The sequence below is a fragment of the Muscardinus avellanarius genome, assembly GCF_963383645.1.
Source record: "Muscardinus avellanarius genome assembly, chromosome: 9".
In the NCBI taxonomy this organism is placed as follows: Eukaryota; Metazoa; Chordata; class Mammalia; order Rodentia; family Gliridae; genus Muscardinus; species Muscardinus avellanarius.
Window position 1 is genome coordinate 105,772,782 of NC_137795.1, and position 23,235 is coordinate 105,796,016.

Genomic DNA, 23,235 nt, shown 5'->3' on the forward strand with positions numbered 1-23,235 from the left:
TGAGGGAAATGGAACCAAGACATATACAAAAGCAACACATAAACTATACAAATGGGAGAGAAATATGATGGAAGACATGAAAAATAGCAGATTGAGTAAGAGTTAGTTGTGGTTTTGACCTAAGGAGGAACAAATATTTTTTAAGTATACTCCTTTGATACTGATTTTTGAACCATCTATTTTTCTATATTTATGCTTTTAAAAATCATAGAATGGATTCAAAACTAGAGATTTTTTTTAAATGGAAGTACTAAGGAGACTAGATATGAGAGGATGGAATAAGTCACCCAAGTTCATGTCATTGTAAATAAAATTTAGAACTTGGACTCCTAGGGATTTGTTCTTTCCGCTGCTGGTTATATTGAGAAACCTCAGTCTAGTGCTCCCTCTGACAAAAGTCACGAACATTTCAAGAAAATATTTATTAGACAATAATAAGTAAAAAATGAACATCAGTTTGTAATTTTTTTAATGTTTAAAATCATTATGAAAAATGTCAGAAGAATATGCAATCGTTTATCTCAAACACTTTCCATGTGTTACTAAAGAAAATACAAATTTTTGTGTGTCTATGTGGTACTGGGGATTGAATCCAGGGTCTTTTTAAATTTTTTTTAATTTTTTTATTTTTTTTAATTAAATTAATTTATTTTTTTTATTGGTGCACTGTATTCATACATCATAGTGGGATACAAACTTTTGTAGACATACATGCACACATTGCCCAGTCAGCCCCTACCCGATCCCCACCCCGTTCTCTCCCCATCCCTCCCTCCCATGCTTGGCTTAGTGGTTGACATTTAGTATTATAGCAATTTATCCAAAATTAAAAATGATAATCTCACATAACAGTTTCATTTGTCTGATACCAAGCTTTTGATGACTTAAAGATAACACATCAATATTTCTTTTTGCCTTCTTTCTTACCAGAGAATATTTTTTTTTCTATTTTTTTAGGTGAAACTATCATATATTTATATATTTATTTTTCAGAAAAAAAATCTATCCTAATATGGAATATGGACTCTAGGTACCCAAAACGATCTTGAAAAAGAACAAAGCTAGAAGATATATATTTTCTGATTTCAAACCATATAAAGCTACAATAATTGAAACAGTGTAGTACTGTTATAAAGGCAGATATATAAACCATTGGAGTTAAATAAAAGCAGGGTCTTTTTTTATACCTCTAAACCACACCCCCAAACCTATTTTATTTTTTTATTTTGGAACAAGTTCTGCCTAGGTTTCTGAGAGTCTTGCTATATTCTCAAGGTTGTCCTCGAACCTGAGTTCTTCTTGTTTCAGTCACTCGGATATTGGTCTTATAAACATACATTACCCCATCCAGCTTAAAATATTATTGTTAATATTAAATGATATACCCTGTAAATTAAATTTAACAAGATTTAGCCTCTAGGCATGATTCCATCCTTTCTACACAAAGGAGTGCTTAGGGGTAAGAGTTCCACATGGGCACATAAGGAATGGCCTGGGCCTGCTTTTGTCTTGTAATAAGTTGATAAAGTTAGCACAGTTCTAGATGAATAAGCCTAGAACTTTGCCTATTCAAGCGACAAGTGTAGAGAAACGGTGACCAAGCACCTGGCTTCTCAGTGCATCACAACCAAATACAGCTGTGCAGGTCTATGGGCGTAAAAATAGCATGTCACAGATATAAAAGCAGATTTTCAGCCTCCTTTTTTTTTTTTTTTTTTGGTGGTACTGGGGTTCCTGGAAGCCCATCTACCTCCGGGCTACACTCCCAGACCTATTTTATATTTTGAAACAGGGTCTCATAAGCCAGCGCGGCTGGCTTCGAACCTGCGGCAATCCTCCTGTCTCCGCCTCCCAGGCGCGGGGATTACAAGCGTGCACCACCACGCCCGGCTTCAGCCTCCTTTTCTTCTTTCTCTCCCTTTTTCCTTCCTTCCTTCCTTCCTTCCTTCCTTCCTTCCTTCCTTCCTTCCTTCCTTCCTTCCTTCCTTCCTTCCTTCCTCCGACTAAAAGAAAGTACTTATAATCATGAAGATAAACTTGAATGCAAGTTCTAACTCTTGTCCAGCTCTCCGGCTCCTGCACTGCTGGGTGGTAGGAAATGTGAAGGACCACATTAATCTCAGTGATGACTCAACCAAGCGCCTGGGTCATGACTTGAGTTGTCCTTTCATCCCAATCCTGAAAGTGTCCCTCAGGCTACTCAAGGGATAACACCTTCTTTTTTTTACCAGAGGTGTTTTTCCACCATCTTTGAAGCAATGTCATCTAAGTCATGGTCTGAGTAGGATCAGGAGCGACTGGCACCAGGTTGGATAGGGTGACCGTCTGGCAAAGACAAAGGGACCCGTGTTGCTGAATAGCAGTGGCAGTGATGGGGCTGTGGGTGAGCAGACAGCATAGAGGGGCTCAGAGGAGGAGGCCACGTGTCATGCAGGAGCCCTGAGATGGGACTCCAGACCGTGAAAGAAGCTTAGAGGAAGACTGAACACCTTTTGAAGGAGCTGCTGTACTACCATCCTATCCAGAGGGCCAGCAAAGGGAATTAGCCCAACTTTTCAGTTTTAATTGCACGTTGTTTTTGTCCTCAAGAGCAAGGCAGAGGCCTGTTGATTGGAAGCACAAAACACTTTTGCAGGGGCCTTGCCAAGACCTCTTACATTCACCTGACTATGAAAGGAACCCGCAACCCAAGGCAGGGCAGACGGACAATTGGTGGCAAAAGTGCTCCACCTTTCAGAGGTAGGTATTGAACACACACACACACACACACACACACACACACACACACACACACACGCTACCTGTGGAGATCAAAATGCAAAATGGCCTTTTTTTAATATGCAAGTGAGGATGTTGTTGCTGAAATTTCTTTCCAGAAAGCCACTGAATTCTGCACTCCTTTTTTTTGTATCTGTCTTCCGGTTCTAGGCTAACATCAACAAATGTGCAATAGAAAATGTATTCTAAATTCTACAGTTTACCAGAAAGGACTTTGTACAAATTTTCCAATATTATTTTTCATGAGAAATGGGTTGCGTGCCATCATCCAGTGCTAACTCCAGACGTCCTGAAGTCTTTGGACCCTGTTCCTCTGCCCAGTGCAGCAGCACCACCCCCGCCCCCCCAGCCTTGCTCTTTTCTACAAAGGGCAGGAGCCACTTCCGCTGAAATTGCCAGTTTCTTTCCTCTGTTCCAGCTTGAGCTAGTTCAGCATTACAGCTAGTGTGCTTTCCTGATTGACTGAAGTTGTACAGAAATAAAATCCAAGGCCCATCTGCTCATGTAGTTTCCATCCAAGATTCCCTGGAAGGGATGTACACCAGAGACCAAATATTTGCCATAGCTGCATGCGGCTCTAGCTCTGGAAGTTATCCCAGTATGAACAAATGCAGTACCAAGTTATTTCAAGTCTCTCTCTCTCTTATTTACTACTATATTAAAATTCTAACTTTCTCCAGGGGCTTGCTTGATTTCCTAGTATTTAATGTTTACAGACTATTGAGATACATGCTCTAGCATAACAAGCAAACCCGCCCTTTAGAAGGCATCAAGTGTAATAACTGTTATTAGAGTTGGGTGTAAAAATGGATAGTTTATCATAGGTCGGTATGGTAATATGTGCATGCGTGGAATGTTCCTCCTGTCATCACTGGCAAGGTTTGCATTCACTGTGGCCTCTGGTGTTGCTCAAGCTGTGTTCTCTTTCTAGAATAACCTTAACTCTCTACCTATTTGCAGTCCCTCGTTCCAACAGCTCCTGTTCATCAGGTAGTTGTTACCTGACACCCTAAGTCATCGTTAATCATTCTTCTCTAGCACACCTGGGATATTTGTTAAGCTAGGCTAGAGGCTGGGAAATTTCTCTGTAAAAGGTCATATGGTAAATGTTTTAGTTTTCCAGGCCATATGGTCTCTATAGCAGCACTCCGCTCTTTTTGAAAGCGGCCAAGACGAAACGTAAATGAGGGAGTGTGGCCGACTTCCACTCAGACTTTCCTTACAAACTCAAGCCTTGGGATGGAGGGGCGCAAGCCCTAGTGCGCCGACTCCTATACTAGGTATTTCTTGGTGCTTTCAGAGCTTAAGGAACTTAGCTAAATTTCCTCCTGATTATGTAGAAGTCTCCTGTAAGACAGAGGGCTCATTGACATATGCAAGGTCACCGTAAATTTATGAAGGAACCAGTTCTAACACACAGGTCACCTGAGCAAGAGCTTAGCATTTTTAAATTTATTTGTTATTTTTGTCACTAGACTAAAATCATTAAAACTAGTTGTTTTAACACTAAGATTCATATTGGGGTTACTCTGTTGCTTCATGTTAAATCACTTTATGTGGGTTCATCCATTATAACTTATGAATGAACATTTATATTGTTCCATAAGTGAAAACTCATGGAACAATAGGAATGAAAAATCCACACATATATTTTATATATTATATTTACAATATTATTTAATATTGTATATTATAAAAGAGACAAAGTAGTGTCATATATATTTATATATTATACATATAACAGTATATTATATTAAATATACTATTTAACATTTAAAACATAAATATATAATATATATTAAATACATAATATATATTAAATATATGATATATATTAAATACATAATAGTATATTATACATGCAATAATATATATTATACAAAGAGACAACGTCGTTTCACCTTCAAAAGATAAGAATTGAATACCCACAAAGGACGTGTGCAGATTGCTTAGTGACACAATCCAATGAGAATCTACCTTTCAAAGGCTTTTTCCCCCTAATATACAAATGAGGAAATTACTGCTGAAATTTCTGTCCAGAAAGCACTAAACACTTTTTGGTGTGGTATACCTTATTCTTAACTGCTTTTTTCTCCTAAGCTTATTTCACCAAATGTGCAAAAATTTGCAGTTCACGTGCCCCCACCACACCCGCTGTCTCTGGCTGCTCATCTGTGGTGCACATCAGTTTCAACCAGGCACCCACCTTCTTGGCACTGTTTTACCACTAAATATATGCTACCTAAGGGCAGAGCTCTATGGACTTATATCTATATACGTAAAAATACCATATGTATATATGTTTACATAATCTTTTTTATCTAAAATATTTAAGGCAGTATTAGGCATGCACTAAAATATTAGTAAATATTTTGAATAATATTTTCCAGAATAAAATATAGTAAATATAGCACTTTTCTTAATCATGTGGTTATTTATTATAATTCAGTAGAGAAGAAAGTGAGATCACTGATGCTTAAATTCTGATAATTTTAGTTATATTTTACAAAAATTCTAATATGATCTTATTTTTCCTGATTTTAATTTTATAATTCCAAACTGCCATTGTGTGTGTATGGGTGAGGGGGGTACTGAAGGTTTAGCCCAAGGGCATTCTACTTCCTCAGCCATGTTTTATTTTTTTATTTGGAAACAAGATCTCACTAAGTTGCAGTGGGCCTCGCTAGGTTGCTGAGTCTGTCTGAGAACCTGCAATTCTCCTATCTCTGCCTCCCAATTACTGGGATTACAGGCATGGGCTACCATGCCAGCCTCTGAATTAAAATTTTTAAGTTTTTTATTTTTAAAATAAAATCTATTTCTAGGCCGGGAGTGGTGGCATATGCTTGTAATCCCCACGCTTGGGAGGTGGAGACAGGAGGATTGTGCAAGTTTGAAGCCATCCTTGCTGGCTTAGGATACCCTATTTCTGAATAAAAGATATTTAAAAAGTAGGTCTGGGAGTGTAGCCCAGGGGTAGGAGGGTTTCAAGGAACGTCAGTATCACCAAAAAATAAATAAATAAATAAATAATAATAAATTTATTTCTAATTGATATTATTTGTAAAATTAATATTTATATTAAAATGACAAAGGTCTTATACATGTAATATTTATTAAATGAAATAAGGATAAACTACTTAGAGATTTTATAAGTCCAATATTTAAGTTCTAAATATCAATTAACCAATGGATTGTTTAATAAGTTATTTTCAATTTCATTTCAGTTACCTTCAGTACAACAACATATACATTTTATTAAATACATACTTTTAGAAAACACGCCATGCCCAGTGTGGCAGTACACACCTGTGACTCCAATACTCGGGAAGCTGACACAGAGGGACTGCAGGTTCAAGGTCAGCCTCAGCGACTTACCAAGACCCTCCGCATCTTAGTGAGACCAGGTTTCAAGATTAACAAATAAAAGAGGGCTGGATCAGTGCTCAGGCATAGAATACCCCATATTCAGACTCCAGCCTACCCTCTCCCCATTTAAAAAAAAAAAGAGAGAGAGAGAGAAAAAAGAAAGGAAAAGAGAACATGCCATTTCTCATTATCAGGTATGAGCTGGACTTATTGAGCAGGTTTTGACTAGAAAAAGATTCTCTCAGCATGAACCTGCTGGTTTCTTACATGGCTCACCTCCTCATTTCCTTCAGATCAATAAATACTGATGTTTCCTTGTCAGGACAGCAATACACTCTCTCCCCTCCACCCCACCTCCAGCTTCCCTCCCCGCTCTGAGTGTTCCTCGGTCATGCGGATCACAGACTCAGTCGGTCTGTTTCTTACCACTCAAACAGCAGCTCCGCTAGGGCAGAGCGCGGTGGGGTGATTTCACCTCCTGCTCCTACTGTACTTTCTGTGCTTTCCCCAGCATGGCAGCGAGATGCACGTTGGCATGAGACCGACGTGAACGAGATCGGCACGTTTTCATAGACAGGAACATTAAAAGCAGCACTTCCTCCGCTTAACTGCAGAACTTAAGTGAAAAAAAATTATGCTTAAAAGAGCTAGAAAATATTTTAAAAAACCGAATATGTATCTCCACCCACTGTTTTATCGTGAATTTTAACAAAGAGCATCCAATTCGTCACTGTGCATCATTGCTTTGTGAACCGATTACTTTTCAACACACGTTTTTTTTTTTTGTTCGTCTCTTCAGCTTTTTAGATGGGACTTTCTGAGGAATAAATCACAGATACAGGCTATATTTCCCAGAGGCACTTGTAGTATAACTAAGAGAAATAAGAAATCTAGCAATATTTTACAAGAATAGATTTGTTCATCCTAACTTCAGATTTGTATACACTTGAACGGTGAGATAATGACTACTAATTCATTTCTCTGTTGTGTTTGGGGACTAAACTGCACTTAAATAATCTTCAAGAAAACTATCTTATTCCTTCGATTGCTAAACTTCCATTATGTTCATAAATAGTTGAGATAAAAAACCATTCTGGAACATAGAGTTTAATCCCTTTTCTTATTAAGCAGAATTTTAAGCCTGTATGGACATTTATTTGTTGGGCATCAAAGACCACCTTTTTAAAGCTTGTGTTGTATATGCTGTGATTAGACATTGTGCTTCTAGACTTTGAGGCTGGTTGTGTTTATTTTTTTCTTTCTTTTCCCATTCATTCATTCCACAAATGGTTTTAAAACGTAAGTTAAGTGCCAAATACTGTTCAGATCCCTGTAGGGTAAGCACTGAACGAACCATCAAAGACTTTATTCTTATAGAAATTACACTGCGGTGGAGGGAAAAGGTGGTAGGGAATTGGTAATGAGTGTGAGATATGCTGAAAGAAAATAAAGCAGGCTGTGAATCTAATGTTGAAAGGAACCATCTTAGCTAGGTATATTAGAGAAGCCTGATTGACACAGTGCTAAGGGACATTGAGCAGAGACCTGAAAGAAGAGAGAGGAGAGCCTCATAGCATTTGTGAGACCCCAGCAGGATCAGACTCGTCATCGCACTAAGAGAATGAGGCCACTCTGTCTGGACAGAAAAGGACAAGGATGTGCTGGGCGGGGTGGTGCATGCTTTGTAATCCCAGTTCTTGGGAGGCTGAGCCAGGAGGATTGCAGCCAGCCTCGGGTACTTAGTGAGGTTCTCTGCAAATTATTGAGACCCTGTTTCAAAATAAAGAATAAAAAAGTAGAGCTGGCAATATATCTCAGAAGTAGAATGCCCACGAGTTTCATCCCTAGTCCCACAATAAATAAATAAATAAATAAATAAATAAATAAATAAATAAATAATAAACAAGGATAGGTAGTCCCTGTTGGCCGCTGGAGGGTTTCAGATTTTATTCTAAGCAATCGAGAACAGATACCAGGGGACGCTTGGACACTGAAATGTTTCGTGGACTTTTTAAAGTTTGTGTTATATTCAGTACTAGTTTTAATGAGCATATGCCAATCATGATTTAAAGAGCTTCATGGCATCTCTATGTCTTTTTCTTTTTAGAAAAATGTGACGAGCCCCTTGTCTCCGGGCTTCCCCATGGAGCGTTCAGCAGCTCCTCCGCTATGTCCGGCAGCTACTCTCCTGGTTATGCCAAGATAAACAAGAGAGGAGGTAAGGCAAAGTTTGATTCCTTTGGTGATTAGTATATTGTATAACAATATGTTTTATTTATGACTACATTTTAAAAATTGTATTATCGAGCAACTTTTAGTAGGCACCCAAACTTACTTTTGCCACTTCTATAAGAAGATCCCATAGACACCACATGTTTGCACTGTAGACATCATAAAATGCTCCTGCAGCCACTACTGGGAAATAGCCGAGGAACGTTTAGGCTGGAAGGCATGGTGGAAGAAATTTTGGAGTCACCTCTGGCAACATGTTCAAAACAGCATAAACATTCTGAGTTAAGAAAATTTCTACTAAGCAAAAAGTCATTTTTAGGAAGATGTTTAAAAATTATTTAGAAACTCCCAATGTGCAATGTGAAAATAGTACTGTATATACAGTTATTTTTTCTCTTTTGTTAATGAATATGTAGTTTCCGTTAAAATGTAGGTAAATATGAGGCCTTTCAAATGTTTTCCTCTGGTGCCCAGGATCTAGTTTTGTTATTAAAAGTGTGTAAAGCCAGGCGTGGTAATCCCAGGATTTGGGAGGCTGAGACAGGAGGATCATAGTTTGCGGACAGCCTCAGCTACTACTACTTAGTGAGACCCTTTATAATTCAATGTGACCCTATTTCAAAATAAAGAATAAAAAATAGGGCTGAGGGTGTAGCTGGGAGTTAGAATGTCCCTGGGTTCCATCCCTAGTAACACACACACACACACACACACACACACACACACACAAACACACACACACACACACACAACACACACACTGTAAAAATATTCACACATTGACTTGAGTTCGGGGCTTAAAAATCATGATGTCCATGGCCTAATGGTTATTTCCATGTTGATGGAAATTTGTGAAAAGTAGAGGAACATAATTGAGACAGAAACATAAAACTCTTGTTTCAAAAAGAGACTGATACTGATATTAATGAATTTCAACCTAGAAAGGAAATGAATAACATTTTCTCGGGCAAATATGAATTACCCTACAAGGACAATCATTTTCGTATCCAGTTAAAAACAAGAATGGTGGTTTCTAGTGGGGAAGGCTTGGATTAGGGAGAGAGAAAAGGGAAAATATTGACTGATAGGGAACAAAAGTTTCACTTAAATGAAAGAAAAATGCCAGGTGTGGTGGCTCACATCTATGATCCCACTACTTGGGAAGCCGAGACAGGAGGATTGCTGTTTTACTATTTTTGAGGCCACAGTGCAGATGACAACTTAGTGTGACTCTGTTTCAAAATAAAAAATAAAATAGAGCTGGGGGTGAAGCTCAGAAGTAGAGTTCACCTAGGTTCAACCCCTATTATCAAAACAAATGTGCAAAAGCCTACACACACACACACACACACACACACACACACACAGAGAGAGAGAAGAAGAAACAGATAATAAAAGCTCTGTAGTTCATTATACAGAATGGTGGTCTCCATTCTGATGATCAAAACTTTGATCACTTAAATTTTTTCTGGTGAAAATTACTAAGAGAGTAGGAGGTAAGAAAAAATTACATCAGAAAAGAGAGGAAAATGGAAAATATTTAGTCAGAACAAAAGGGGAAGAACAAGAAAAAGATGGACTAATATATGCAGAATAATAGATGCAGAAATTCACAGAGGTGCGAAGAAGGCTTAATAGTAAAAAGAATTGGTGAAGAACAGAGATACACAGGCAAAGTAAGAAATATAACAAAAAGGAAGTTTGATTTAGTGGTAGTGTTAATTAGTTCATCTTTTGTAGCCTGGTGTTCATAAGGTCATAAACATGAGATAGTTGGAAAGTTGTTATTAGCTATTCAGAAGTCCACTTAAAGATGTCTCTGTAATGAAGATTTTAATGCAGTCCTCTTCCAAAGAAGTCACTGGATAAAAGAGAAAAATTAATATTCATAGAAATATGAACCCAGACATTGACCATTCCCCAATAATAATGCAGCGGGCCCGTCCAGTACTAGGAATTCTGAAACAAAATGTAAGAATAAAAGCAATAACACGCAGTCCTAGATGTCAAGAGGATGTCACAGTAAGTGGCGTAAGTGTCATGTACTGAGAAATCTATAACAACTTTAATAAGAAATAGCAGAGTAAGAAAAATGTTTCTTTGGAGAGTTTTGAAGGAAAATATGATAAGAGATTGTGATTTGCGAAGTAAACTTGGGCACATCAAGTTATATTTGGCACACAACACTTCAGGAATACAAATTATATAATCTAGTCAACAATGAAAATAAACGATTATGAACCCATGGCCTTGAGCCAGGTATGGTGACACACTCTTGTAATCCCAGTACTTCGGAGGCTGAGACAGGAGGATAGGGGTTTGCAACCAGTCTCAGCTACTTAATGAGACCCTCTGGAATGTAGTGAGACCCTGTTTCAAAATAAAAAAAATAAATCTGGGGGTGTAGCTTGGAGGTAGAATGTCCCTGGTTTCCATCACCAGCACCACCAAAAAATAAAAAAAAGCCCCCAAGGTCAAATGACTGGTGAATCTATTTCAATACAGGATCCATCACTTAGAATTGTAACTGTATGTCAAAATATAACTGTTATAGGCACAAGAATGCTAAAGTAATAAATTGTGACATATAGATCTGTGTCCCTCAAGATATTTGAGTCCAGGAGGCCACTGTGTATGCTGAAACTTTAGATGTGAATTTATTTTGTCTCTGTGTTTTTAGGAATTAATATTTTTTTAAAAAACAGTTTCTTCTCATTCAATTCAATTAAATCTGTGCTAAAACTTCAATTTTCAAGTAGTGCCACATGTCACTTGAAATTATTTACAGCCATTTGTATCTATCCATGTATGTAGAGGGAGCTATGTGAGTTTAAAATTCCAAAATTACAATACAAAAAAATGAAATAGGCTGGGGCATGGTGGCACACACTTGTAATCCCAGCATTGGAGAGGTGGAGACTGGAGGATTGCAGTTCACAGACAGCCTCAGCTACCTAGCAAGGCCCTTTGCAACTCAGTGAGATCCTGTTTCAAAAAAAAAAAAAAAAAAAAAAAAAAAGACTACAAAACAGGGATGGGGATGTGGCTCAGAGATACAATGCCCCCTGGGTCCCATCCCCAGTACTGCAAAACGGAAAGGAAGGAAGGAAGGAAAGAAGGAAGGAAGGAAGGAAGGAAGGAAGGAAGGAAGGAAGGGAGGAAGGAAGGAAGGAAGGAAGGAAGGAAGGAAGGAAGGAAGGATATATTTTCACCAGAATAGTAAGATTTTAAGAATATCTTTATTTTCATTAGTGTACTTTCCTCTGTAGTTTATAGAAAAACATCTACAGAGATGGTAGACATGTAGATAGGTAGATTAGATAGATAGATAGATAGATAGATAGATAGATAGATAGATAGAATGGATAGAATGCATTTGCAAAAAAAAAGTTGATTCAAAATCAAGAGTCTTTTAAAAAAGTGATGATTCTCTGCCTGACCTGTAGTTTATCTTTTGACCAGTGATGCCATGCATTGGTCTTGCATTGGCATAAAAATGACAGCACAGTGTCCGCACTCCTGTTGCAGGTTTTTACCTAACTGTGGCCCATTTTGTCACTATTGGTTCTGCTGGAGCCTTGTTAGTTACTTTTTAATTTTTTGGCTCTCAAAGCAATACGCTGCGCATAATTGCATAAAGCCTCTGCTCCCCGTTCTTACTAAACTATTTAGCTATTTTTCTAAAGGGGGAGAAACTAGCTCCATTTCCCCTTTATGACACATACCAGACCTGCCTCGTGCACAGCTTAGCCATAACCCTGCTCGACCACGTGACTGGGATTTAGGAAGTCAAGAACAGGGAGAGATTGTGGCCTCTCCAAGAAAACTTGGAATGAAAAGGACATAAGGTTATTATAATAAACAACAAGAATTTGTATTCTATTCAAAACATTCACAAGCAAAGGTCTCTGGGAGAAGAACCTAGTGAGCTGAAGTCCCTGCTAACATAGACATGGCTAATAACCTTCACTTATTGAGAACAGTTATTTTATTTTATTTTATCTTATTTTATCTTATTTAGTATGGCATGATATTATATATCTGAAAGACAGAGATAAAGTCAACCCAGCATTCTCAACAGACAGGGGGGGAAAAAACATGTAAAGGAAGACAGGAATTCTGGACGTACAGCTTCTTACTTCACCAGTGGCAAAAAAAAAAAAATACCATCTGATACCTGCGCCATGCAAGCATCTTAAAGCAATAAGATTATGTACTGATACAGGGAGATAAAAGATTGTAACTTAGTAATTATATAAATGCAGAAAAGAACAAATTCAGGTCAACATTATGTTGATAAACATTGACTTCAAGTTTTATTATTTGTTTAAATGATATTCCTCAAACACATTTTAGAGTGGGAATGGTGCACATTTATAAAGACACAGGAAAGCAGAGTATGAATACAAATATACACTCAGATAATAGATTGTCACACATTTATAGAACTTAGTCTAGTTTTGGGAAATCGCTGCAAGCCAAACCCAGCTGCTACGACCTTGAAGTCAGGGGCTCATAAATGACACGATTGGGGTGAGGCGTGATCTTTAAATGGGAAAGCCATTTGCAGCTCTCTCAAGTCCTTTGAAAACCAATTTTTAGTTAGTTGGTTAATTAATTAATTAATTAATTAATTTTTACAGTATTGGGGAATGAACCCAAGGCCATTCCATCCCTGAGCTCCACCTCCAGTCCTACTTTATTTTTTTTATTTTGACACAGACACTTATTAATCTTCAGAGGGCCCCACTAATTTGCTGAGGCTGGCCTCGATCCTGAGATCCTCCTGTCTCAGCCTCATAAGGACTGTGATTACAAGCATGTCCCAACAAGCCAAGGTAGTTTATTTATATGTGTAACAATTCCCTCCCCCTGTGATCTGTTTTCTGATTTATCTCCATGTGCTTAACTCACGGAAGGCCTCCCAAACTTGAGTCATTCTGAGTCAATATCAATTAAATTTGTTATTCTTTCCAAAATTGGGACGAAAGGGTGAGGGCCCGTAAGATGGGGAGAGGAGGGAGTCACCATTCTTCTTGATTCATCAGAAACCCTCTCGTGATAACTAACCTTCCAAGATGATGGCGTTGATCTGTTTGCAAGGGTGGAGCCCTTATGACCAAAACTCCTCTTCAAGGTGCCATCTCTGACCCTGTTGTCAACACGTGAACTTTGGGATAACACTCAGACTCCAGCAGATGCCAGCTGGTTCTTCTGATACACTTTCAGCCTTTTACTTCACAGGACTTTTGCAGAATCACCCTCTTCTGCCAACACAAGGACAGCCATTCTCCCAGGGGTCCTCTCCTCCCTGTGGTAGCCACGGGATTTCAAGAGGACTCCTGATCATAGCTGGTGACCTCCTGGTTTATTTGTTGTGTGATGTAGACCTGGGAGCTGAGGGGATTTCTGGAGAGAACACACTGGGTCATTTTCAGACAAGATCAGCACAGAAGGGGGAAGTAGGGGCTGGTGTAGAGAGGAGGCCAAGGTCTGTGGCTCTACGTATGTAGGAGGGAGAGGCTGGCTTCCTTTCCCCCAGGCCCTCAGGGTCCCAGTTCCCAGTGCCTGCATCTCTGGCTGTACTTCTGCTTAGGCGTCTGAGGTACACCTTTTAGATTCCAATAACCACCATCTTCTGAATATTTTTTTATTTTTTAATATTAGGGATTAGACCCAGAGGCATTTTACCCCTGAGCTATGTTCCTAGCTCTCCCCTCCCCCCTTTTTTTTTTGAAACAGGGTCTTACTAAGTTGCTGAGGGTTTGCCTAAATTTCCAAAGCTGGCCTGGCCTTGAAGCTGTGATCCTTCTGGCTCATACACCCGTGGACTTGGATTGTAAGTGTGTGACACCACATCCAGCTATAACCTCTACCTTTTGCCTGAGCAAATGTACTTCTGATTAAATATATATATTCCCATTTTACAGGTTAGAAATAAATACACAAACCCAAGAATATATTAACTGAGCATATGAACATAGAATCATAGCTAGGGCATGGTCAGGGACATAGAGACACAAATCTGTGTGTTCTACTCAATCCCAACACACTTCATTTCTTATTATACTGGATGAAATTACTTCCCTAGTGCAATGGATTTGGCCCACAGGCAGAAACTAACATAAGACTGAAGGTTTGAGTCAACCTTGGTTTATACGTGCTTAGAGAACTCACCATGATGTCTGTTTTCCAACAGATATAGATATGGTATGATTTTCTTCCTTCCTGCCCTTCTGCATTCTTTTACTTAGTAGAGTCTGAAGCACTTTGTGTCAACCTCGGAGATATTTTCTTTTAGATTTGCTTTCTGAATACTTTTATAATATTTTAAAAAATCGATTCCTTTCTTCTTTTTTTTTTCTTAGTACTGAGGATTGAACCCAGGCACGTTCTTCCCAAGCCCTGTTTTATTTTTTATTTTTAAGCAGGGTCTCCCTAAGTTGCTGAGGCTGGCCTTGAACCTGTGATCTTCCTGTCTCTACCACGCAGGTGCTGAGATTATAGGCACGCACCACTGCACCTGGCTCCACCCTTTTCTCTGTTAAACCAAAGGCAGAGTCGTGGTGAGCCTGGTGTTAGTTATTTCACCCTTTTTTTTTTCCCTCCAGCAGGAAAAACAGATTGTCTTTTCAGGCCACATAATTAACACTCACTTTTGGGAGGAATATATGCAGAGCTGACATCTGGACGGGCCGATGGAATGGTTCTCTTGATGAACATACTTGTCTTAAGGAGAACTACAATCTTTACCTTCCCTGAAAAAACACCACTGAGGTTAATAATTACCACCCTGTCCTGATGTCACAGCTTGGTCACATTATCCTCAGGATCACATCAGTTTCCACTCACTGTGGCCAAGAGAGAGCTTTAGTAGGAGGCATGACAGCCCCTCTTCTCACTCACCAGCTGGACCACTTCTCTTATCTCTTCCTTACATTTATGGAATACCTCCTTTTCCCCTGATTTCTCTTTTCCTCTAAATCCCTTTGGGCTTTAATGTCGAAAGGCCCTGACATGACTAATGAAATCCAGAACTAGAGCGGATACTATAAAAATTGAGACATCACTCATAATACTTCTTCCCCAAGGACGTCCTTTCTCTTTGGGGTGGTGGCGCCTCCTGCTGGTGATCTTCCATTTTTTAGCGTCCTGGTTCAGTCCTCTGATCCACCCACGTGGCCTGCCCTGGGCAGCCAGAGTCCGCCAGATCAGGCCATAGTCTTCACTCTTTATAGGAAGATCTCCCCATTAGTATGTAACACCAAGCTGGGCATGATGGCACACACTTATAATCCCAGAATTTGGGAGGAGGCTAAGACAGGATGATCTGGGTTTATGGACAGCCTCTACTACTTAGTGAGGCCCTTTGCAACTCAGTGAGACCCTCTTTCCAAAATAAAAAATAGAAATAGGGCTGAGTGTGTAGCTTGGAGCTAGAATGCCCCTGGGTTCCATCCCCAGTATGGAAAAAAAAAAAAATGTAACATCAAGGCTTAAGTTACAAAATAAACTTTTACCTGTTTGTTTGTTTGTTTTCTGTTCTCATATCTTTGTCCTCTCTGTCTCTGGTTAGCCTCTACCACCCAGTATTTTCTCTTAATCTGATTTTTTCCCACTTACTGATAATTACCTTTTACCTAAATACAAACTCATTGTTAAAGCGTTCTTTTGCAAATATATTTTTATTGGTGCATTGTGATTGCAATCATAATGAGTTTCAGAGTAATAGAGACATAGATGCACAGAGTACCATGTTGAGCTTTCCCCGGTTCCTCCCCACTTCTTTCCTACTAATATTGAGAATGGCCTTGATGATTCTACAGAGCATCATTGGAAGGGTTTCCTTTATCAAGCTTTTGCTTTTTAAGAGCAGATCTTGTGAAGCAAAAAACATTCAAAGGGCTGATTTTCTAACGTGGCATTTCAGGGTAGTTGGCATTCGTGTTTTGGCGAGCGATGCTTGTTCATCTTCCAATTGTCCTTCTGACAACTCCTGCTGATTTTGCCTGCTCTGAGGCAGTGCTGAACAGCAGAAAGAAAATCGCTTGCATTCATGCGTAACTAGGTTCCAACGCTGAGCTGAGCAGGATATTAGTCAATTATTTAACCTTTCTGCATTTTCCTCTTCTGATTTCTGTCATTACTATATAATTTATCATCCAAATCGAGAACTTGTGACAGTTGAAAAAGCAAAATTAATAAATACTCCAGGGCAATTCTGACGGCCTGGGCCCCTCATTTGTATTTAAAAATGGAGTCAGTCATACAATTTAGCAGAGTTATCATAAAGATTAAAGGAAGTAATCTACGGCAACTTTGTTACACTTAAATCTTAAATCTTCTCAACTACCCTAGGTCCCAAAACAATACTGCAGGTATCAATATTTTAAATCAAACGTTAAGTCAAATATTCTTATCGTTAAAGAGGCTGCTTCCCTGAAAATTCAATGCTGGAATGTGTAAACTTGCCAACACGTGTGTTTTCCTACTTCATTTAAGAAAAATGTTATCATAATCATCTCCAAATTAAGAAAATGACATTTCATAAACTTTTAAAGATTATTGAAAATTTGAACTATAATATACATTTGCTTAAACTTTTCACCCCAAACCCATTTCAGTTAGATTCGAAGAGATTATGTCAGTGGCTCTAAAGTTTTATTCTGTTTTTATTATCATAACATCATCTGGATTAGGTATTTTAGAAAAATATAGATCTTGTAGAAACTAAAATGTATTTGTTAATTTTATAATGCTTGGAAAAAGTTCTGAACTTTAAGAAGAATGGAAAATATCTTTTTATTCCTCAACACTATAAATCCTATTTAAAAAAAAAAAGCTGGATATGGTGGCACATTTTTCTTTATCTTTTTGTGTGAGACTGGGGACAGAACCCAGGGGCATTCTACCTCTGAGCTACACCCCCTGCCCTATTTTTTTTTTCTTTGTTTTGAAACAGGGTCTCACACATTTTTCTAATTCCAGTACTTGAGAGGCTGAGACAGAAGGATCAAAGGTTCAAGGCCAGTCGCAGCAATTTAATGAGGCCCTTCACAACTTAGTAAAAACCCTGTTTCAGCATATAAAATAAAATAAGGCTGGGGATGTAACTTAGAAGGATAACATCCCTGAGTTCAGTCCCAGGTACCCACTCAAAAAAAAAAAAAAGAAAAAAAACTTAAAATGATTTATTCTGAAGGCTTCACAATTATTTTATTTAGCTTTCTAATTAAGTGAGAATTGCTATTTAATTCATTGTAATTTTTGATTTATTCTTTCTACTTTACTTCTCAAATATAAATCAACACTTGCCTTCACTGGGAGCTTTATAAAATTAAGCATGCATTGCAAGACTAAGGCGGGAGGGTTGCAAGTTTGGGGTTAGTTTCAACAATTCAACAAGACTCTGTCTCAAAATAAAAAAATAAGGCCAGCTGTGGTGGCCCACGCTTGTAATCCCCACACTTGGGAGGCAGAGACAGGAGGATCCTGCAGGTTCGAAGCCAGCCTCGCTGGCTTAAGAGATCCTGTTTTCAAATAAAATATATAAAATAGGGCCAGGAGTGTAGCCTGGAGGTAGAAGGGTTTCCAGGAACTCCAGTACCACCAAAATAAATAAATAAATAAATAAATAAATAAATAAATAAATAAATAAATAAAATAAAAATAAATAAATTAGGACTAAGTATGTAACTCAGTAGTAGAACACACCTGGGTTCAATTTCTAATACAGAAAAAGTTAAGTTTGAAAAACATTAAATGTTGGTTTCATTATTACTTGTTCAAAATGATAGAATGTTGCAAGCATGCCCCTCATGTTTGGGGCATGCCTTTTAAGTTTGCAAATAACATTGCTGTGTTTCTTTCACATTTTATGATTTTGGAATTTTGACACCTTGTTTTTTATTTCCACATAGAAATCTGTGTCAGGTTTTATACTATTTCCCATGGGCCGCTCTTGCCCAAGGTATGTGAGGTTCATATACACACGTTTTCTCAATCAAGTCAGTCTGGAAGAATTGCAGGATCTGTAACCTTCCACTGGAGAATCACAAATTCCTCTATCTTGGAGCATCTTAAAGGTCAAACGAGTATACTGTCTCTTTGGGACACACTTTTAGGAAATTTAGCTAAGCACTGTGCACATCAGGAGTTATAAATGAGGTTTGTTTACATAGAAACAGAGTTGCAGCCTATGGTTTCACTATTGTATTTCTGAAGATACTGATTGTAGAGGGTCTTTGATATTAAGGATGATGAATTTTTTCTTTTTTCAGAGTAAACCAGAGTTAAGTGGAGAAAAGGAGCATTTGAATTTCAGACATTTGAGAAGAGGAATTTTTTAGTTATTTTTAGGAAGCTTCTATTTACCTTTTTTTTTAATTCTAAATTCTAAATATCCTGATATTTACCACTGAGCATATCATGAGCACACTTAGAATCAGTGAGAGTACTTGAACCACTGCTATCATCTTTTCAATGGCTCTGAGATATAAAGTTTCTGACACAGTATTTATATCACAACATTAATAGCTGGTTGCCTAAAAGTGGGAGAAAATTATAAATAATCAATCATGATAATGTACTTTTTTCATTTTAGTTTAAACACAATATTGAAAACTATTCTACTTTGTTCTGGTTTTGTCAAGTTTAGGACATATGGGATGAGATAAATTTACATATGAACTAGTAGAGAAATGTATTCGAAGACATATTTGCTTTGAGAACACATAAACAATAAATCTCATAGGTTTGTGGCTATGGATCTAGAATTTTCTTTCAACCCAGGAGACATCTTGGGTCACTTCTCACCTAGTTCAATTGCCAAATCACTTCTTTTCAGTAATAAGTGACCTTGTTCATAAGACTTCTAAGACTAATCATGGGATCCATACTCTATAGCCAAGACTGACCACCTTTCCTTCATCTTGATTCTACTGAGTCATTACTGATTCTTAGTGGTCTGGATCATATCTCTCTTTGTCTATAGGAAATAGCCAGGATATTTAAGTGAAAATCATCAAATGACTTTTCTTATTATGTTACTTTTTTTTTCTTCTTAAATAATCCAGAATATATGAGAGTGGTCTATTTAGAGATGATTTTTTTAGTTACCCTTCTGCTATTTTCTGATTGTATTCATAGGCTTTCTGTTGTTCACATCTCGGCGAGGAAGGTGAAGAATTTATGTGAATGATTTGTATACTGCCACCAATTCTCATTTTAAAAGAATTCACACAAACCTCTCTAACACAATCTTATGCACATAATTGACTCTTACGTAATATTTTCTGAATATTATGCTTCTGCTGCTGTAGAACAGTGACCTTCAAGATAATGATGTTGAATAGGTAAAGCATGCCCCTCCTACCTGAGGATATTTAATCCATGCGCGCATACTGAGCAGGCTGATGAGTACCAGCATTGTTTCTTTCCCATAAGGAATGTGTCCTGAATTCTAGTTATAGCACCTAAGCTATGAGAGAAAGCAGGCGGCGAAGGAGCAGGTGTGATGTGAGCGGAGCGCTCACCTTACTTGGCCAGCGGGTGGCACTGAGAGGAGTCCATCCTTTAGCAAAGGTTGGAGCATAAACTAATCACACACAAAACCCATACATCAGTGGGCCTCATGCCCTAAAATAACTGCTGCTCCCTTCAAATGCATGACTTTTTAATATTGACTTTCCTGGGATTAAAGAAAGTTTCATACTTTTGTTGACTATTCGCTCCTTTATCTTCATTTATCAATAGAATAAAAAGCTAAATGATTTCCAAGGCAACTGGGAGAATTTAATTTAATAATGGCTCTATTAGCAACCTGTTTAGGTCATACTTATTAGAATTCATAGACCTTTGTCTTCATACCCTGAGCAAATTAATGACTTTTTTCACACATTTTCTTAAATGAAATTAAAAAAAAATAAAAAAGGAACTGGTCTCTGTTTTATACTCATGTCTTCCCAAACTAATTCTAAAAATATTGTCATTTTAACAATTCAAACCAGTAGTGCCTTTGTTAGCTTCCTTTTCTGTGCTCCGAAAATAAGCAATCAACATTGTTTACACATTCTCTTCCTTTAAAACCAAGATATATGTTTGACGGGAATACTGCTGACAATAAACCATGACATTTAAGACAGTCTACTTTTATTGTGCTCGCCTCTTTAACATTAAAATGTAAACACAAAAAAATGTGGAGAGCTTTATTCCCCAGATTTTCACCCAAAGGTCACTTTTTTATTTTAGTTTTTCTTAGCTCTTTTTTTATTTTCTTAGCAGTGTAAGAAAAATTTATGTTGTATGTTTTTATTTTGCCTCATTTTTATCCTCAGCAGATCCCAGACTTTTCTTCATTTCTATGTTTTCTCCTTTAAAGTTGGTGGGCAATGTTATTTGAGTCAAGGATCCTTTCCTGAATTACGTCTGTTACCTTGACATGGGCAATCAGGAAGACTGTTCTGTCTCCTACGTGAATTATTTTATATTAGAAAGTTCATGCCTGAACAAATATATGAATAATGCATAATTAAACATGTTCTGTATATTTTCCCCAGTCAATTTTTGGCATATTTGTCTTTGAATGAGTGACTATTTTTGTTTTGTTTTCAATCCTTTGCTTAGGGTACCAGATATACAAATAAGCCTCATGAGACATACTGTTGAAGGGTTAAAAGGATGATTGCCCTCTCTGTTTCCCAGGTTCTAGAAGTTGAAACCACACACTCCACATATTTCCATAAATTAGAGCAACATCAATGATGGCCAGAAACTCTTGTTTTAACATATTGATAAGGCCATGCATCCCAGTAGGATCAGAAAGGGTTCGTAAAGGAGGAAGATTAAACTTCCTACAACAGAAGACAGAGGCAAGGCAGAAATGATAACTCCTCTTTCTTGTGGAGGGATGGCCTATTATTATCTATCATCCTAGGGAGACCAGACTGCAAGAAGATGTCACTGCATCTAGACTATAGCCCCAGTCCTTCACTGTACCCAATAGTCAAGCTGTTTTAAATTATCAGCATTTGCTACAGGTTCCTGGGAGTTTTAAAAGATAAATCATTGTCCATACACAGAATCCATGGTTTTAAGCTTTCTTGTTTTTTGGTGGCGAGTTCTGGTGACACCTTCCCAAAAGGTTGCCACCTATGGCCATATGAATCACTTCCCCTTGGTCCTTATAAGATTCACCATGTTCTTTCTAGCTCAGAACTTATTATATGATTCTGTATCAAAAATAGGTCTATTTTTCTGACACCATGAGACAGGGTAGGTATACATCTGATGTAATACCCTGTATCTAATGTATCATGTACATCCAACATTGGAGACAGTGGCCAAAATTGGGTAATACAGATACTGAAATAAAGGCTTGCATATCCTCAATATCTCATCTGGTCCTTACAAAAACCTTAGGATGGAGATTAAAAGTAACAAAACTCAGTTTTATAGATAAGAAAATTGAGATTCAAGAAGTTGGGATTCCCTGAGGTCAGAAGGACCTAAGGTCAGAGCAAACAGAAATCAGATATACGCATTTGAAATGCAGTCTTCAGACGTAAAAATTACTCACTCTTCTCTCCCCCGCCCCATATCATCTCTGCCTGTGTAATTTTTCATTAGATAAAAATGGAATAATATTTGAGCTGGTTGTAGGACGTAGCTTAAAAGTTCTCCAATTGACGTTTTGGAACCAAAATAATGCATGCTTCTCTATTTCATTTCTAAGAAGTATGTACTGACTAGGTTTTCATTCAGAACACCATGGTGATTACTTTGCATCATTTTAGACTTAGTTGTAAATAATCAGAATTTAAATTAATGTTGTTTGAAGTACTTGTATGCAGTCTTTTTTAAAGACACAGCTTTCCTCTTTTCTACTCCGATGTGTTAGCGAAATCTGAACTTCTTTATTCTTATTTTTGAATTTGCATAATGTGAAGTTGTAGGCAAGAAGGACACAACTTGAAATATTACATGTGTGAGAAAACCAAAGATTAGAGGAAAACAACGAGGCCAGCATTCTGTCTCCTAGAAGAGAACTGAAAAAAACACCGATGTGCAGCTCCAGTACGCTAGAAAATGACAGAAGCAATATTTTTAAAGTCACTAACAGTCTTAATATTCAAAACACACATGGCGAAAAAGCAGTAAATCAGGACAAAGTGAAAGGACATGAATAACAAAAATAAAACTCAACCACAAAATAGAAAGTGTCTGGGATCTACGAGATAGGCCATAAACTGGATGTATGTTTGGTGTGAGATGAGAAAAACCTGACATTAATAATAGCAATATCCCACCGTGTTGATTATTATCAATCCCTGAATACTTTCTTCCATCCCAAATAGAGGATTTAGCATTATTTTATTTTCCTTCCTTTTTTATCATTTAGTATAATGACCATACTTCCTGGAAATTTAAAAAAGACACACACAATGGAGCTGATTCAGGTTTTTTTTTTTCCCCTTCAAATGTACAAATATCAGGTATTGAACAAAGTAAAGCAAAAAATAACTTTACCAGTTCTTTCAAAGTTTTTATGTTTATTATTTTTCTTTACTACATATACTTTAAGACAATTGATGACAGAAAGTAATTTTCTAAAGATGATTTCAGAAAAACAAAACATCCCTTTAGTTTTCAATTTGAAATATATACATATATATTTAAATTTTCACAATGAAAGAGAAAATTACAAAGCAAAAGATTTGCATTTTATACCTCCCTGTTTGATGGAATAGCAGCTACTGGACATCAGCCAAGAGCTGAGGGAAGCCATGTGATCTGCAGCCCCTCTACCCTCCTCCCAAGCCAGTAGTTTGAAGTTCTCCACAGTAGCGGTCTAGACTC

The 23,235-nt window shown here is 37.7% G+C and overlaps 1 protein-coding gene across 1 annotated transcript in view; it reads left to right on the forward strand.

The window, feature by feature from the left end:
• Positions 1-23,235, forward strand: part of CNTNAP2 (contactin associated protein 2) — a gene marked incomplete at both ends in the record, with an annotated part of 1,557,236 nt that overhangs the window by 44,134 nt on the left and 1,489,867 nt on the right. Inside the window, 2 exons of the mRNA XM_080701281.1 lie at positions 2,590-2,739; positions 8,255-8,365. Coding sequence (XP_080557407.1) covers positions 2,590-2,739; positions 8,255-8,365 — 261 coding nt within the window. The remainder of the gene's footprint in view (positions 1-2,589; positions 2,740-8,254; positions 8,366-23,235) is intronic.